Source organism: Eupeodes corollae, chromosome 2 (assembly GCF_945859685.1).
Source record: "Eupeodes corollae chromosome 2, idEupCoro1.1, whole genome shotgun sequence".
Lineage (NCBI taxonomy): Eukaryota > Metazoa > Arthropoda > Insecta > Diptera > Syrphidae > Eupeodes > Eupeodes corollae.
This window is the reverse complement of record NC_079148.1, coordinates 94244407-94264629: the sequence shown is the minus strand read 5'-3', so window position 1 is coordinate 94264629 and position 20223 is coordinate 94244407. Positions and strand designations below refer to the sequence as shown.

Here is a 20223-nt window from a genome sequence, read left to right as displayed (position 1 = left end):
CCAGTTAAAAAAGATTTTAAAGAGCTTCTTACTGATTTTTAAGAGCATTAATTATTCTGTAAACAAGCTATTTTCATATCCAGTAATCAATTCAGCACTACACTGATTTAAAGAAGTGAAAAAGTCGAAAATTGTCATTTTTTTTGCTGGCACAAGGATGCGCAAACTAAATTATTAGATACGATTACCTCCTATGGAAAATGCAAAGGAAGGATTAAGTGTTTTTGTTCCTTATAAGCCAGTTTTTTTAAAAAGATTTATTCTTATGTTTATTCATACAATTTTGTATTAAAATTACTTGGATATAGAAGCAGTCCATAAAAGTCTCAATGACTTAGCATTAAGGTCAAAGAATTACACTATATATTTCCAAATAGTCCCTAGAAACGGATAGTCGCTTAATGGCAGCAAATTTTGTATGTGTAGCGATAACCAACATTCACAAACATAATTGGGGTTATCGGAGACTTCTTTCCCCATGAATTTGTTTCCATATTCGAAAAATTGGTTTCGGGAACTTTTCGAAAATGGGAAAAAAAGTTCCTATGGAAAAAAAACCTAACGGCAACTTTTTTTTCATGGGAAAATCTTGTGTTATTCTCTCTGAATATTTCCCCTTTATTTAGCTGTCGGAATTAAAAGAGGAGCAAACAATGAAAGCAATGCTCAACAAAATAATAGTGACAATATTAATAAAAATGTATCTTTTTAAGGTCGAATTCAACAAATACTCACTTCACGTTTTAATTAGTTTTATGGGAAAAAACCTCATATGGTTTCACAACAAGTCGGTCTAAGGAATATGTATCAAAATTTTGGAAAGAAGTAGAAAAAGAACTTAACAGTTTGAGCCCACTAACAAAATCTTTTTTTGAATGGTAAAGTAGGTGACAAGTTGGTAACCATGATTTTTTTTCTGAAAAAAAATTAAGAGAAATGTCTGAAAACAAAAGACAAAAAAGCAACCGGTGGAGGCCCAAACGTACCTTAGAAGAATGGAAGAATGCCCAGATTCTTTAACTTTTGGTCTCCCAGATGAAAACAGAACTTCAACTCCTCGTCGTTCGCTTTAGAACGAGAATTTGAAATACATAAAGAACTCTGCAATAATTTTGAAGAGACAGTTGAGGCTATGAAGCGACACCAAAAAGAAATGAATACCATTTCAAGAAAACACACAGGTCCAATGACAAAATTAGTCAGTTTCAGAAGAAGATGTTTAATGATTACAAATGAGTGTTACATCAAAAATTACAAACAAATCATCTAAGAATAAAAACGTCAAAGACGCTTTCAGCTTTTATATTTTTTTAAATGCATATCTCAACTTGAAACTCTTTAAGGTATAAGCAAAAGAATGATATACCAAAGCATCAGTAAACTTTTGTTGATTTCAAAAATGTGTATCCAAGTCGTTTTGGTGGAAACCTTCTGTTTGTCGGACGAATCGACAACAATTGTTTCTTTTCAAAAACAACCACCTTCAGTTCAAATACACGGGAACTCTTTTTTATTATTTATTATAAACGAGTTATTTCAAAAAACTTGCAAACCAACTTTATAATGTTTTTAATAAAAACAGTAAAAATAAGTTAAAAGTTTTTAATCTTTTTCTTACATTAACTACCTGTCAAAAACATTTTGTTTGAACGCTTTAAAAACAAATTTGTTGCAGCCAAATAGAAAATGTATAGGTATTGCAACAAATAAATCGTTTCAACTTTATAATATGTTAAATTTGAAAAACATCATTATCTCTGGATAATGGAGGGTACCATTGTTAAACTGAAATGGTAAATCGGAATTTCAGCCTCAGAAACCATTGCAAATTTATTTGAAAACGAAACTGATTGTATTAAAAGTGAAAGTGAAGATATTTTTAGTAAAGACGTAAATATGATATTTTTTTAGCCGATGAATCTTATTTTTAATGATTTTTTTATAAAATCAATTTCTGGGAAAAAAATATCTGATATGCACTAAATTTGATAATTTTATTGGTTGTGTCAAAATTGGAGATGCATCTTTAAAGAAAGTCTAAGAGATGAATTGTTATATTGGAAGTACAATTTTTATGTTATCGAAAAAGATGGAACAGGGTTTTTATTTTATCACTTGAGACTCTTTGACAATCAATGCAATACCTGAAGTTTTAGTGCAATTGATTGTTTGCAAATTTTAAAATTAAACTAAACTCAATTTATTTGTACCTTGTTTTCTATAAATAAAGATCTGCTCATAACTCATTTAATAAAGAAAAAATTCACTATTAACAGTCTAACAATTTTAATTAAATTTACGAGGAATTCAGTGTTAAAGCTTGACCACAAAATTTGTATTCTAAAATTCTTTGAAAGTATTTATTAAAATTGAAAATATTCCTTCCTACACAAAAGAATTAAATAAACTGCGAAACTTAATTACTTTTCATTTCCATTGAATTCAAAACCTGGAGGGGAGCAAATTAAAAGAAGCACAAGAACAAACAATCCAACTCTTCTAACTCAGCAGGCGCCTTTATGCTTATGTAAAGAATTACAACTTCATTCAAAACCTATTGTTTTTTCTTCATTTAAAGAACAAAACATTGCCTTTATCTGTACAAAAACTTAATGCATAACAAACTGGTCTGATATCAAACAATTGAATATATGTTAATTAAAGAACACAAGTAAATTATAGAAGAAATGCATTAGTAATTTCGTATTTAATTGAAAACTACAAAAACAAAATTCCGAAAGCCTTGCACTACCCCGTGTCGCTGTTTTATCTATTTGGAAAAATATCATCCGGCACAATTTATGGAATCTAAAACATTTATCTTGATCACAAACAAGTGTTTAACATATTTTTTAGATTATCATTAAAAGCTTATATTGGTCTTATGTAATAAAAAATCACGGCTGCGGCTGGCGAGAATAATGTCAATTTGTGTGGGTGGAATTAATTAGTTTCCTCATTTGTTTATTAAAATGTTATAGGATAAAAAATACACAACAGACACAAAACGAAAAAAAAAAATAATAACAAATAAAATTGAATCGGAGAACACACTCTGCTATGAGACAGTGACGGATAAAAATAAATTTATTATTCAAAATGTGCCAGCACATTTAAATTTTTCGAATTCCAATAATAAAAAAAAAAACTTTAAAAATAGAAAAATATCTTACTTATAAACTTCATAGTACATTCGGCATCTTAATTTAAAATTATATGCAAAACGGATTTTAAGTGGATATAGGTACAAAACTAAAATAGAAATAATAATAACAACCATAACTGCAGTGAGAGAGAACTTAATTATTAAAATTATTAAATAATATCAAATAAGAAATACTACGCATATTTAACACTACATTCTATAGTACACACTTTCTTTTGATTTGTTTCCTATTAATTACGATTTTTGTTTTTCTTTAAAAATTAAAATTTTAACTTTTTTTGTTTAAATTTAATAGTAATTTTATGCTCTTATATAACTAAAGTCCTTTGGATGTTTTGCTTGCTGTTGGATTTGTTAGTTTTAATAAATTTTTTGTTGTTGTTTTTGCAGTTGCATTACAAGAATTCTGCTGTGTTAAGCAGTTTTATTTGTTTTTCGGTAGATGGCGCTTCATATGCAATGCGAGATGATCACTTCTTGCAAAGCTTCTTTCACAAACAATACATTTGAATGGTTTTGCACCGGTGTGCTTGCGATAATGGCGGGTTAATTCATCAGAGCGGGCAAACCGCCATTCACACTCAGGCCATTGGCAGGTATATGGCTTTTCACCTGAAAATAAAACAAAGAATTTTATTTAAATATGATAATGCGAAAAAAAATATGTTTTTTTAAAGTAAAATGAATTACAAGGGTTTTGCTTATGTGTCAAGGGAATTATAATTATTATAAGTCCACTAAAATTCAATCCTAAATTATGATTTATAAAATCTTTTCTCTAATAGAATTATTATCAAGGGAGATTCAAAACAAACAAGGTCATCCCAATGGAATTTCAGGCAACTGTCAAAGCCATTGTATCAGATGCACTATAACTCAAATTCATCAAACAATGTCGAGACTACGAGGCTGATCGCTTTTATCTTTTTATATTACTTGAACTTTATTAGCACACAAAATTTTGTACCTGTTGTATGATGGTTAGTTGGACTGTCATGCCAGAGGTTTTTTGCTCAATCCCTGCCTGTTCAATCTAAAGTTTTTTTGTTTCAGGGGTACTCCCTCTTGCAAGAAATTGGTTAGTTATCTAAGAGTAATTCTTGCCATGAAAATTGCTTCCTCAAAAAATTTAAAGCTGTACGTCTCTCCATCCCTGAAAACAGTACTCGCACACATAAATGTTTAAGAGTTGTATGTCACTAGGTCTTAGTTCCCAACGGACTGTTGCGGACCTATTTTTAATTTCCAAAAGGAAGTTGTTGTGATGGGTCCGATTTTTCAAATTGAAAATTTTGACATATCTCGACGTTTCAAGGTCCCTAGAGTCGAAATAAAAGGTTTTTAGAAACATGTCTGAGCGTACGTGTGTAAGTAAGTACGTTCGCGATGTTTTTTCGTCGTCCACAGTTCAAGAACCAAAAGAGATATCGACTTCAAATTAATTTTGTTATACAAATAATAATGCAGAAAGTACTCTCAGGAAAATAGCGTGGGTGGTATTTTTAACACAGCAGTTTAAAAAAAAGTTGGACATTTTGGTTAACCCTAACATCTACGAACAAAAGACGCTAGAGACTTGAATTAAATATCATATTATATGTTGTAGCGTGATAACAAATAAGTATATTTTTGGAAATAAAATAACATCTCGTAAGGTCTTAAGAAAAAATAAATCAACAGCTTTTTTATAAAAATTAAAACCGTAAAAAAATCATTACTCGAAGTTAATAAAAATTGAATTTCGACTTAAAATTATTTTATCTTATAAGAAACATTGTTTTTAATATTCACAAAAATCGAACTGACAGTTTTTTGTATAAAACTAAAAATAAAAACAAAAACCATTAATGAAAGCTCGTAAAAATTGATTTTCGACTCAAATATCTTTTCAAAACTTTGAGATATTGGCTCAAAAGTACTTTTATCTTTTTAAAACTATCGTTTTCAAAATTCAGTAAAATTCTTAGAGAAATCGAATAGACAGTTTTTACAAAATATAAAAATATTAAATATAAAAGCAGTTCTTAGACTTGGTACAAATTTACTTTCGACTTAAATAACTTTTCAAAATTTAAAGACATTGTCTTCAAACTTTTTTTCATAAGAATCCAACAGTCCGTTTTTTCATACAAAAATAAAATCTTCAAAAAATAGTACTCAAATTTGGTAAAAATGCATGTTCAATTCTTGATATCTCTCAAATTTATTTCATTCAACGAAATTGTAAAAATTTAAGAAATGCTTCTAAAATTTTTAAAAATTTGTTTTCGACTAAAAATCTCTTTAACAAAACTAGATTTTAAAACTCACTTATTTCTTTATATGAAAAATATTATTGGTAATTTTAAATTTTTAAAGAATAATTCAACTGATAACTTTTTTAACCGAAAACGAAAACCTACAAACTTTTAAGCAAGAGAAAATGACAGACGGTATGGGGAGTTATCAGTGTGGGACACTTCCCAGCCTCTTTTTTTTTTAATAAATGGAATTTAATGTTAAAAAGTATGTTTGGTATCGGACTTATTTTTTAACGCTGTCATTTTAGTCCAAAGCAAAATACTCTAACGGGTAGTGAGAGGCGCCTATGTTTTCAGTGTGAGAAGAGAACATAGCACTTATCTTCAATGGAAAATATGTTATAAGCTTTCCCATGACCAACAAAATATCTCAAAAATCATACACCATCATCCGTTTCCATGGATCCGAGCAATGCATATTCGCTTCTCTATAACTTTTTAAACAATATTTCTTCAATTTGCAAATGAATTTTAGAACTGAATGGATTTCCGGACAATAAACTTGTCAATTTTATATTTTTTGTTACTTAATTAACATTTGATTTAACTTCAACAATATTGTCAATTGCAAATGTGAAGATTAAAATAAACTAACAATGTTGAAAAATCCCAAATAGTATTAAAGTTTGATTGTATTGCTTTTAATATTTTTTGCCAAGCTCTTGTTTAACATTTATCAAAATAATTGAGACACGCTATTTATCTAGCAAAGATGAAGTCCCATGACAAAGTGCCAAATCTTGCTGTCAGTGCCGTCGCGTCGTCATGCTTCTACTCCGACATTGACTTGGAAATAAGTCATGAACTGAATCAATTACCTCAATTAATTTAATCTTCACTTTCGATGATGATGTAGTTGATGGTGATGCTCAATCTGAGTAGTTCACAAAACAAGTAATAATTACACATAAAACACAAAGACCCCCAGGAAGATATTATATCCAGATATGAATCGATTAAGCATTACACTCAAAAGCTGCTATTTCCTAGCTTCAATTTGAATCATCAAATCAAATACAAAATACCTACCTATCAAATGTTAGTATATTGCTATACAACCAATCAATTTTAAAAAACCTATAATTATCCTATTATTCACTGAATAATGTCATGATCAAATGGATCTTTCTATTTTGTGTTTTCGATAATTGACTGTTGTATGGATCGGCATCGATGAATTATAAGTGTAAATTTGCACGATTCCTGCTTAAAATTTATTGTTTGAGTAGTTAGACTAAAATAAATTTAAAAAAATGAAACTAATACATTTACAGTATCAACATGTTATAGGATTTGCAACTTGTTATAGATTGAAAATGTTTTATTTTGGTTTAGTTTTTTTTTCTGTTGCAGAACCAAATAGCACCGCGTCTCGAAAGTGCTCCGTTTATGGAAAGAAAATTACACTTCTTTGTCGGCGGAGGTGGCATGGCGGCATGGTCGGGTCGTGCTGCCACCCGTCCCGGTGCTCCACTTAAAATTCCTTTGCCTAAATGCAAGTACAAGTTACAACTCCACCGCAGCCGCCAATATTAAGAGCAGTGCCGGATTTAAGTCAATGAGGCCTTAAGCAAATGAGTTTTATAGATTTTCAAGTTCTTAGGAAAAAAGTAGTTTTGTAAATTTTAAGATTTCAACTTTAAGATTAATTCCTACATGAAGAATTGTATCTGTTTTTCTAAAAATGTATTAATAATCAAATTTCCTCAAATCTGTTTATGGATTTTCCGGCCCTGTGCACTGCATACAAGCTTACACACCACCTCATTGCCATTTGAAGATTGAAACAATTTTCGCATTCCGATCTGCTGACAAAATAATCAACCATACGCGGTAAATGGTTTAAAGATACACATGTATCTATTTAGGTATGTATCTTAATGCTATGTTTTAGATAATTTACGCTCGCCTCACAACGGCACCTGGTGATGCTATGACAGGACTGGAAAAATAGATGTTGATGACGACGACGACGTCTCGATGGTGATACCGATGACGGGAGGGTGGTGCAGTGTTGATGGTGGGGTATTGGAGGTGGTTAGGTTTCATTATTTGTGCCCCACAATCAATTCATTTTTTTGTTTTTCATGTGCGCCAACACAATAAACACATATACTACATTCATCAGCGCTCCTTCGTCGTTGGATCTTATGGTATCTAAGGCATATGAAAAAAACATCCATTGGCCTATTCGCCGCCAATTATATTATTTACCAAATGAACGAACGCATAATCATAGTTGAAGCCGCCTTCCGATATGATTTGGCCCTCTTTGTATTTTTTTTTTTGCAGAGTGGAGCGCATATTTGAATGATTTTATAATTGCTTAAACGTTTAATGTTGCTGCAAAATAAAAACGTTGTGAATTATTGTCGCTCTAAGTGGAACATCGGGAAACAGAAACTTTATTCTTTTGCTATTGAGAAAGATAAAGATGAATGAAGCATGTGCATCGCTGAGGGAGGAGAATCAATTTTCGACAACAAATTATAAGGTGAACAATCAAATGAGATGTATAAAATTATGATGGTATTTTTGAACTTGCATCATCCACAATGATCTTGGAATGTCGACAGTTTACTGTATGATTTGAGGAATCTGAATTCTAATTACATATTTTGTTCTCCTGCTGGGAAAGATAAACGTAGGCAGATAATATCAAAAGTATTTTAGTTATTTTTTCATATTACGTGATATATTGAGAGTTCATTAAAGTAGCAATTAGTTGTCAGCATTATAAAGTAGTTTATGGAAATACAAGAATAAAAATACATTATATGAATTCACCCATAAGAAACTTTAACTAAAATCTGACTCTTAACTTAAATACGACGAATAAATTATATTTCTACTAAAGCAAAAACAAAAGATTTGACGTTCGAACTTGTTTTTAATTTTACTTATTTTCTGTACCTGCTGCTAATTAACTTTCGAACATAATTGCTTAATCCTTATTAAAAAAAGGTGTAACTGTAACAAATTAATTATCATTAGTATACTTGGGATATTCGGGTTACATAATATTTCATTTTATTTTTTTTGTATCCTAGAATAATTATCAAAAACTAAAAGCAGAAAAAAGTAAACAAGAAAAAAAATAACTTACAAATCATTTAAGTGAAGGATTTAACATAAAACGAAATAGCATAAGATCACGTTAGTCAAACATGAATTTAACGCCTACAGGGATTAAAAAGTTAATCACTCAGACTAAGTGATAGAATTAATAAAACATAAATTGTGTTTGTGGCGCACGGCTGTCGCTCTCATCGCAATGATAAATGCGTTAAAAGGGTAACGAGAAATATATATTATATCGGTTATCAAGTCGTTATGGCGGACGCACCTTTTAGTAAGCTTTATAATTTTACACTTCTACTAAACTGCTGTGAAGAATTATTTGGCTTTAGAAATTTTGATATGTTATTATTTTATAAACAGGATTTTGGGAATAATACATTTTATACCAAAATATTATATGCATCATAATGCTAAAGAAATAAATAAAATTAATAAGTGGGCACAACAGTTTGTCATAAGTTGGGTCTAGTTAGTATAACTCTCAACCAATCCTTCATGTGAATCATTTCAGGGATGAAGAGGGTTTACAGTTTTGATGCTGAATCCGAAAGCTTTATTTGAGAAAGCACTTTTCACGACAAAAATTACTCTTAGAGGTTTTGTCAATTCCACGTAAGAGGCAGTTCCCGTGAAAAAAAAATTATTTAAATATGTAACAATAAGTTAAATATTATTCAAATGTTAAATATAATAGAAACAATAAATAAATTACAATTCCTTTTAAGGAATTAACTTCAAACTCGTACTTTTTGCCGATTTTTCTATCATTACTATTTAGTTTGTAATCTAAAGTCCGACTTTTACAATATCGAAAATTCTTCAAGAAGACAAAATTCATCTGTACAGCACTGTATTATGAAAGTCAAATGGCGTCCCAAATCAATACCCTTATTGAAAGCATTGCTACAAACTTTACTAAACTATAATTGGTCATCAATTAAATCTGAAAATACGGTAGAAGTGATGTACATGTCAAATAAAAAATTACAATAACCAAATCTGTCGAAAAATCAAAATATCTATTTAGACTACCAACTTCGCACGACCATAGCAGTCTCCTTTTGCACGTTTTTTTGGACTTCTTGATTTTTCACTCGCAATAATAATAATTGTCGATCACAACTTGGACACTGCGTGGATATCTACCCGGGTCGTTGTTTACTAAAAGGTTTTTTTTTCTGTCTTCAAGTTTGTATAGCAGTAAATGAAATCCATGTTCATTTGACCGCACCGCACGTGAATGAATTGCGGAGGAGGTGATTGTGACGTTTCCATAAATAGGCTTTGATCTGAGATATCAAAACCACCATAAAAATGATATACTCAAGCGCAGCTCATTATTGCGGGCTTGATGTGATTTCTTTGAATGATAGGGTAGCACTGAGGAGTTGTCCATCAAGATTTTCAGTACCGTGCGTCCGCGTCGCCGAGACAATTTTTATCTCTTCGTTTTTTTTTGTCGTTGTCTTTAATGCTCGCAATCACATACGACGATACATTAATCGTTTGGACTCTCCATTAGACGATTATCTGGGTAATAAGAAACCTTGAGGGTACGTTCGGTCGCTCGTTTGTTAGTTGTTGTTATGTCGCCATTGTTGAACCTTAATTACCGGTTCGATTGTCGTCTTAAGTGCGGCTGTCATCGTTTTTATTTGTTTTCTTGTCGAACTTACTCTTATAAGCTTATACACTGAGACATGGTGAGTTGAGCCTTTTTTTATAATGCCTGATGAATACCTATAAGCGAGTGAGGGCTCTTTGTTGTGGGAGTTAGCCGTCTAATTGTGCTTCTGTCAAAATGTCTAAATGATAGACTCTATAAGTCGCTGGCTTGAGTAAGTAAATCATAGAAATGAAAATAGTATTTATAGTGCTTAAGATACTTTTGCGAAACTTTGTCTGTGTATTTTTGTTTGTCATTCAATCGTGGACTGAGTGATTGACTGCAAGGAGAATAGTTTTTCTAGGTTATGTTTCTTGTTTTACAGAGCCCGAGGCTTAAAAGTTGGACTTATAATTGTGATGAATGTTGCTTGGGTGCACTGTCAAGAAGCTTGAATTGAAAATAATTATTTTTAAAATGATTTATTGAATATAACAATGGTTATAAATTTTAACTTCAAAACAAGCTCTCAAATTTCATCTTACTCGCTAAGACCTTTTAGATAAAAAACATACCTTCTGAAACAGGTAAGGAATTACTGACTTGTGGTTGTTTTTTTTTTTACGAAATTTCATCCCCGTTAGTGTAGTTAACAGACATAGAGAGAGCTTTCAATATTTGTTTTAACCCCGCAGTGATGGTTATCATCTACATCACGACTTGTTCGCACGAAGGAAAACCGTATTACGCTTAGGATGACGCATAATGCGGGTAACTTGGCAATTTAACATACTTGACCTTTATATTTCAAGCTGCAAGAATTATCGAGAAATATGCAGTCCAACTTCACGTAAGCTAAAATAAAAAAAAAATGCCTGCCAATATGTCGAAAGACTTTGAGTGTGCTGATTACTCTTGCATTACACTCTCCACGATACGTGTGAGGTCAGAGTGGCGCCTTAACGCTGATACTGATTGGGTCTACAATAATCATTGATACTCTGGTGGACACTTGGACCGTACGTACTGTTTGTGCGTAGTGCTTCTGGGCATTTCAAAATGTTTGTTAGCTGCTACCCACAATGATGCTGCTGCTGGTGGTGTTGCTGTTGCTATTACTTGTTGGTGCTACTGATGATGATGAAGAACAAACAGACACCATAAGTGGCACTTGGATACGGTGTAATCACCGACACGCATGTTGTGGCGCGCACTATTCTAATGGGTTACTAATGGGCTCCACTAAAGTGCCCCTTGGGCTAGTTCAAGTCAGTTGAAAACTTCATTAAATGAAAGTCGAAGTCTATAAGTCGCCTCAAGATAATCAAAGAGAAGAGACACATCGATGATGTTTGTGTGGTCATGATGATATAGCTGCTTGGATTGGTTTGAATTTACCTCACTTCTGCGAACACTACTCTAATGTGGAGTACCTTACATATTTATAACTTTGGTATAGTATGACATGTACATGGCGTTGGTTTTTTGTGTGTTAAGTGCAAGTGATCGTTTCTAATTTGTGTAATTTAAAAATTGTTACCAAAGTATGAGGTATGCGAGGTGAAGAGTGAAAATTATATGTTAAACACTTTTTCTTTATATATGCAGATTGATCGATGGAAATTTTACACCAACCAAAGTTTTTTTTAAAGAAAGGAGCATTTTAAGCTCTTGGAATGAAAATTCGGAAATTTGCAAGTCCTGAAAAAATTGACTCTCAAAAAAATTGAGTGGGTGACAAAAAAGTCGCTTAGCCTAAAATACTTCAGGAACCAATAACGCTAGCGACTTGAGTTAAATTTTATATTATATAATGTGACGTGACGTGAATCCGAACTTATAAAATTTTGAAAAAAAAAATCCACTAGGAAAAGGAAAGTGGGTTTGAAAGGAGATGTGTCGGTGCACATTGGTTTTGTATTTCTGAATATTTCAATGACCACATTCTCGTAGGCTAAAGAACGAATATCTGTATTTGACAGTACGGTCGAAGTGGGGCTTGAAGGTATATTGATGAGCAATAGTAGAAAAGTGAGCATTACGGTTTGAACTGTTTAAGGGGAGGAATGCAGCTTGTATAAACTGTTCAAATAAAGATAAAAAAGGGTCAGGCAAGAAACCTTACGACGATGTTCAAGCAAAGTACATGAACTTATGATGATATTATCATCTATCAATTAAATGCTCTACATTCAATACTATTAAAGAGGATTAAGTTAGTTGCAGGAGCATCAGCCCAGAGATGGGAGTTATAAGGGGTAAAATATTGCGGCATTTTTGGTGTCATCGCGTATATGATCGTTCCACAAGTGGTTGTTCAGTCTCATTGATACAAGTGTCATCCATGGATAATGGCAATGAGGGTATATCTCGCTTTAGCGACACAAGAAAGAATTGGGTTTTCGAAGCATTAAATTAAAGGTAGGTTTTCATTCTCCATTGTACAATACTGTTTAGGTCGGAATTTAATGAGTTTATCATATTTTGTCGTTGTGGAACTGCCACATCCGAAGAAGAGAGATGTAAGTCTGAAGACGAATATGAAAAGCTATAGTACTATCGTCAGCGAAGCAATGTGTTGGATTAAATATTGCAGACAAGAGATCATTAATAGAAATGAGAAACAGTTTTGGAGATAGAACAGAGCCCTGGGGCACACCAGTATTTATTTTATAGTTTTCAGACTTTACTTTTGAGACTCCATGTATTAAACGATTCGAAAGGCAACTTCCAATCCAATGAAATAGTGATTCATGAAAACCGAAAGCACGAAAGATCAAGTTCGTGCAAACCCGTGAAGTTTTTTTTAAACCTTACAATTATTATTTTCAAACAAAATAAATGTTTTTATTTATTTTCAATGAATCGAATAAATTCTGTATTAAAATGTATTAATAAAAGTGCCACTAAAACCACTTCAAAACTCGCAATAAATATACATCAAATATATTATTCAATCGTGATCGTTAAAGAAGAATTTAACATTTTAATAAAAGAAACTTAGTTAGATGCATTTTGTCTGCATAGATCAATCGAATTGAAGTCATAAATTTCTTATTTTACAGTTTTTTGATGATTAGTATAATTTGAAAAATTATACATTTGGATTTATATAGAAGCAATTCAATATCATTTTTTGTTAAATTTATTGGTTTCACAATAGAAGTTGTGTCTTTTAACACAAAAAATAATCAAATGCTGCGCCGAAAAGAATGATTTTTATTACTTCATGCGAGAACTTTTAATGTTGAGAGTTTTTTTTTATAGTTGTTTTTGTTTTCATTTTTAAAAAACGGTTTGTTGTGAATAAAATCAGTTAGTTTTACGAGAATTTAGAAATGAATGACAGTAATTAAAAATCAAATTGATTCATCAGGTCTTAAAACTCTATGGTATATTACCTATCTACATTAAATTCTCATACATAAAATGGAAAGCATTTTAAACGAAGGAACTGGCATTTTTATGGCTGGTATAACAATATTTAAATCATTTTGGAAAACTTATCAATCAAAATCATTTTACGTTTAAGGTTTGGATTGTGATTGAATTGCAATAAATGTCCAAATCGTTTCATATTCCGTCTTGGATGTTATAATTGACCTCTTCGGAGCTGCGGTGTTAAGCATTTTGGTTTAAAGATATACCGTGAATCGATGTTTTGCTAACAATTTGTAGCAGTTCAAATGCTTAAAACCAATATGGTCCAATAAATCAGTAAGCTAAAGCCCTTAAACCTAATAAAAGATCAACAGTTACAAATCTACTCACATTCTCAAACATATGTTCAAACGCTTTAGAACAACGTTATGAAGCTGACTGTGTATACACTAACTTTTCCATGGATTTTAACCAACTTAGCCCCGGAATCTCCTAGCTTGGATCAAATCATACCTTGAAAACTGATTATATAAGGTATAATTTAGAAATTGTCGTTCAGAATATTTTGTGACTCAATCTGGTGTTTCCAAGGGAAACAATCTTGGCCCTTTCTGTATCGTAATATCAACGCTCAAGTGAAGCTTTTATTTTTGTTGATGACATGAAGATTTTTAAAATAATAAAATCCACCCATGATCTTGTTCTTTTACAAGCCGACATTGATAGTTTCACATTTTGGTGTTGGAAAAATAGACTCGCCCTCAACCCTTTAAAATGCCTGACGATAACTTTTACTTATTATTATTACGAATCTGTAGTGTATTTGATTGTTGTATATCACATCAAAAACTTTGTCGCGTCTCCACATAAAAAGAATTAGATGTTCATTTCTGTTCCAACTTAGAATTTACACATCACATTCTTCCTTTCGATTTGCCTCCCTATGAACATCGTATTTTAATTTTTCAAATGCAATCTCACCATTAAAGGCGTGTTAATAATGACTTAACGTTTCTTCAAAAACTCTTTAATGGTGAAATTGATGCAATTTATTTGCTATTTTGTGAACATTTGAATATCCGAGTCAAAGCTGATCACCCGTATTTTTGATTTTATTAATATTGACTTCCATAGAACTAATTATGGGAAGAATTAAACTTTACGTCGAATAAGCATTTTAAATGACTTAAACTGTTCATTGATAGATTAAGGTAAATCTAAACAAGGTGGGATTAAAATCATTCTTTAAAACCAGTGCTCCACTATAGTAAACATCTTCATTTCTTGGAGACATGTGGACGATATGCGTGGATGCATATTCTATGTTTCCATTTATCGTTAAAATGAACTGCATCACCTTCAATTCTACCATAGCAGCCCTAAAAAGAATATTTTCCCTCGAAGGTCTTCCCGAAACCATCGTAACCGACAACGGACGACAATTTTTTTCCAATTTTCAGATAAACATTTAACTTCTGCTCCGTTTCACCCAGCTTCCAATGGAGATGCAGAGCGTTTTGTAAGGACGTTCAAAACAGCATTAAAAAAGAATATTGCGGGAGAAGAAGACAAAGGCTCTGCTTTGCTCAATCTTTTCTTAGCACTTTTAAATCTTTTCTAAACACGATATCAGGGAAATTCCTCTATCATTAAGGCTCCCAACCACATAGATTAAATGTATTAAAGTTGGAAGTCGTTTCAAAAAGGAAGCTTTAGTCTTTGCAAAAAAGTGTGCAAGTGGCCCAGGCATAGTAGTTGTTTGCACTAAACGTAAATTTTGTTTCGTATTTTGTGCGTGTGTTGGGCTATAATTGTATTATTTTCCTACTTACAACTAACACGTGCACTTAAGATGTGCCTCGTATCGTAGTTTGAGACTTGCTAGAAGCATACTAAATTCTGAAAGTTCTAAAGTGTAAAAAAAAATATTTTAAAATTAGTGTGGCAGTTAATAGTCTCAACATTAGAAAACCCCCCTTCATATTTTGTCTTAACTTGAACTTGATATATTATATACCAAACAAATTTTTTAGTTTACAAGAAAACAAATTTTGTTTGGGATTATTCTTCTGTGTTTTCATCATTAAGCCCTCATTACAGTCTACAATCCTAGCTTATAAACATTCAATACGCCAGGCATCGATTCACACTATTTCATTAGATAACTGCGATTTGTTTACTTTATTTTTCTTAAACACGTGCTAGAAATATGAATTTCCTTATTCCTCACTGTCAATAAAAAATAACAACGAATAAGACACAATATTACCCATATACCAACTTGCAAAACACTATAATAGCGATGAACGGAAATCGAATACAGAAAAATGTAAAAATTGTAAAATATTTGTTTTTTGTTTTCATTTATTTTTATAAATTATAAATATTCAACAGGCATCACACATTGTCATTTACGTGTTCTCGATCTAATCAATTATTTTTATGAGTAAAACTAATTTAGAGAAGAAAAAATACGTATAAGCACATAAATTCCTCAAGGGGTTAATTGGTATTGATTGGATAAATTTGCATTTGTTTGTAATTTACTCGTTGTATCAAATGTCATATCACACGACTGACTTCGAGGAAACAAAATAAAAAAGACTTCTTCTAAATTTTAAATTTTACTCATAGATCAGTGAAATTGCATAAATCACATAAAAACAACAACATTAAGACCACCATAGAGAAATCCATGTCAACTTATAGAAGCCATAAATATTCAAATTCTTATAGATACGACGACGACGACGTCTATAATCCAAAACTAAACATACTCCCATGCCAATCAAAATGCCATAAAAAATGTTTTTCAACTTATTTACACTTTGTCCATCTGCTTCACGTTTATTGCTAATAAATATAAATATAAACGTCCAACCATCAATATGGCTATACAAACAGACTTAGGAAAAAAAAACAACAATATTTACAGCTTATGGACATAGAATTTATTATACGGAGATGCGTTTTCTTTTAATCACTCAAATCTTTGAGTAAGCTTGAGTGGAATAGTTAAGATCTTTTATGCAATTTGATAAGCAATAAAGTTTGTAGTTTGCATAATTTATTTATTGTTTTTTTTTTTCTGAATATTTTTGAGAAATTATAATTAGCATGGATAAACAACTTTGCATCTCTTAGACATAGTGGAGATCTTTATATTGAGGACAGAAAGTTGGGATGATAATGTGTAATTTAAAATTAATAACTTTAGATTTTAGAACAGTTCTCCAAATCGTTTTGACTCTGTTGATTTTAACAATATTAGCAAAAATATATAGATTAAAACTTTTATACCACTACACCGATTATAGCAATTGATTGGATGAAGACTTCTATAGTCTTCATAATTTTATATAGTGTATGACAATCGATGGCTGTTAATCTTATTATTTATTATGATTTTGACGAAAGCAGTATTTTTATTTTTATTTCAAAAAAAGGGCTACCAAAATAATAGCGGTTTAGCATAATTTGTGTTGCTAATAAAAGTATTAGGCTGTCATTGCAATTGATGAACATATAGTTTGCATTGGGAGGACCTCAGTCAGACAGTGGTGGCGTGATCCGTATTGCATCGGCTCCGTAAGTTTTTTTTCGTTTGTGTTTGATCCTCAGTGATGGTAGAAAGTAAACGAACCAAATAGCTGCTATCACAAATAACGAAATCTGAAGATTGGTTGGCACAATTAAAGTCTTATGGTAGCACTTTCATGTTGTTGTTGTTGTAGTATTGAAACGCTATCATCATTGGGCATTAAACACCAGTTTTTGAAAGCTGCAAATGTCAATGTAATTTTTTTCGTCGGCCATATTTCAAGAACCATCGAATATATTAAGTTAAAATATAATTTCGTTTTAAAGATAATGTCATCGACCCTATTTAACTTCTCGGATACAACAAAAAAAATTATAAAAAAACAAATTGGGTTACGCAACAGTCAGTTAAGAACTAGGGCCTAGTGACTTACAACTCTCTTGTTGTCAGGAATGGAGGGACCTATATGCTGAATCAGAACGGATAATTTGAGAAAGCACTTTTTCATGACAAGAGTTACTCTTGGAGAATAAGTCAATTGCTCGCAAGAGGCAGTGCCCGTGAAAAGACTTAAGATGGCATAGGCAGGGATCGAACCCAAGACCTCTGGCATGACAGTCCAACGCAATAAACATCATGCCACAGGTACTACACTACTAAAAAACTTATTTACTAATATTTGACCAATCGTATGCAAGCCGTTTTTGTAATAGTAGAAAGTCCTCTTTCTTCCCTGTTTATAATGGTGTTCTGCAAGGATCAATGCTTGGAACTTTACTGTTTTCATTTGTCATTAATGATTTGTCCTCTGTTTTGTCTTACTATCAGTTTCATTTCTATGCAGATGATGTCCAATTTTATATCAGCTTTCCTAAAATGATGCTTAAGGATGCCATATCTAAAATGAACATTGATTTACAGTTTATGTATAATTGATCGAAACGGACTTAAACTCAATCCTGAAAAAAAAAAACAAATCTCTTCCAATTTCAATAAACAAACCAAACCCAAATAATTTCCCTCGCGTTGTGTTAAATAATTGTATGATGATGTTGCCCAAGTTAGAAATTTAGGTTTGGTCATAAACAACGGTTAACTTGGAATAAACCAAGTCGATACAATGGTGTCAAAGATTTTTGCTTCACTTAGAGGATTATCTGTTACTACGTCCATACTACCTAACCATATTAAATTAAAGCCGGTAAAAACACTTGTCCTATCTATAATAACAAACAAGTGTGAGCTGTTTGCTGATCTTGATTCCCAATCTGTTCACAAACTAAAGTTTCCATTTAATGCAATAGCTCGGTTTGTTTATAACCTACGTAGGTTCGATCAAGTCTCTTTTCAAGCTCGTCAGCTTTTCAATTGCGTTCTTCAAATATCGTTGTTGTATTTTGCTCTTCAAATTGATTGTTAAAAAGACTTCAAGTAATATATGATTTAGTTTTGGTGTTTCTAGCCGTTTCATTTTATTGCGCTCGTCAACCTTTACGTGTTTTATATCGCGCAGGCAATTTTTAGTTCATGCTGTTAGACTGTGGAATAACGTCATATGAGGTGTAGAATCGGAAACAGAATAATACAAGCAATTAGTTTTGAATTTTTATCGAACTTAAACTGAACATACTGTTAAATAAATTATTTTAAATAACGTTTTTGGCGTCTCATAATTTCTTAGACTAAGACTCTTAGACTTGAAACAATTGCTTTTGTTCAGCCTCAGAAGCACTAAGAGCAACAAGGATCGAGGCTCTTAGACTTGGAACTGGGTATCACTCTTCTCATAACTTTGGCATAAGCAGAGCTATTAACTTAACATGTAAGGCCCTTGCCCTTGCTGAACTAGCAGCAATACAAAGAGCTATTTCAATTGCGAAAACTTATTTGGGACGAAGTATAATTCTGACAGATAACCATGGGATATGGTTAAAAAATGAAACAAACTGATGCCCTTCTCCATAACATGAAGATACTCTGAATCAGAGTTGGAAAAACAATTTTTACGACCAAACACCTATACAATAATGAACTCGCAGAATTTTGTGAAGCCTGTCATGGAGTTCTATCAATTCATCACATATTTGTAGAAAGTCCCTTATCACGGCAGATCGAATCTTTACTACTACTATTATCTACTATTCTTTGACAGCCGATATATTTATATTCACAACAAATTTAATGAATCTAATGTAAATATTTCTAGTTTAACTATAAATTTTAGATAAAAAGTCATTACTTCTAACAATCACTATGTTATAGTTTCTCTGTAATTAAATTTAAGTGTTTTAAAAGACGACATCACTTATGGCCTTGTTGCCCTGATGCCATATTAAAGAATAATTTGTAAATTATTTGATTGAATAAATAAATATTTTTCCAACAAAAGATGATTCACTGTCCCAAATGATTGTATGCAACGATAAGCAACATTTTTGACATCTGGTAATACTTTAAGAAGAATCGCATTGACAGTTTTTTTTACAAAATCTAAAAACCTAAAAAACACTAAAAGTTGGTATCTGTACCTAAACATTTTTTTATAAGACTAAAAATATTGGCTTAAAACTAATTTTATCTCATAGAAATTATGGTTTTCAATATTCAGCAATTTTTTTATAAAAATCCAACAGTCAGTTTTTTTATAAAGAAAATAACATCTACTAAATTGGTAAAAATTGCTTTTTGACTAAAAATCTGGTTACCAAAAATAAATTTTGAAATCAAAATTTAGTTGTTAACTTTTTGTTTTTTTTTTTTTTTTGAAAAATTGAATTGACAATTTTTCTTACGGAAAAAGAAAATCAAAAACAAAATGTTGTTATTTATATTTTGTTAAAATTTAAGAAATACCAACAGACGGGCACGGCTGTCAAGTAATTAGTGTGGGTCCTATCCTTCATCCTAATCCCTCTTTTCATTTAAGTAATGTGCCTTATTGATTTAAAGATTGAAATAAAGTCCAAAGTCTAAAAACTTAAGTCACATTTCTATTTGGGCTTTATTGCAATTATAAGTGCACCACAATATTATGGGGCATGATTTGAAATTTGAGGTTTTGTAAAATTTTGGTTGCTTGCAATTTTACAATATTAGTTTATTTAGTGCAGGAATTTTATACCTCCACTTTGTGAGAGATAGAAGAAAA

At 31.5% G+C, this 20223-nt stretch overlaps 1 protein-coding gene across 1 annotated transcript in view; it reads right to left on the bottom strand.

Annotated features, from left to right (window-relative positions):
• Positions 1-2261: 2261 nt before the first annotated feature.
• Positions 2262-20223, bottom strand: part of LOC129946913 (dendritic arbor reduction protein 1-like) — a 225850-nt gene continuing 207888 nt past the window's right edge. The window contains exon 6 of the mRNA XM_056057293.1: positions 2262-3778. Coding sequence (XP_055913268.1) covers positions 3591-3778 — 188 coding nt within the window. The 3' untranslated portion in view covers positions 2262-3590. The remainder of the gene's footprint in view (positions 3779-20223) is intronic.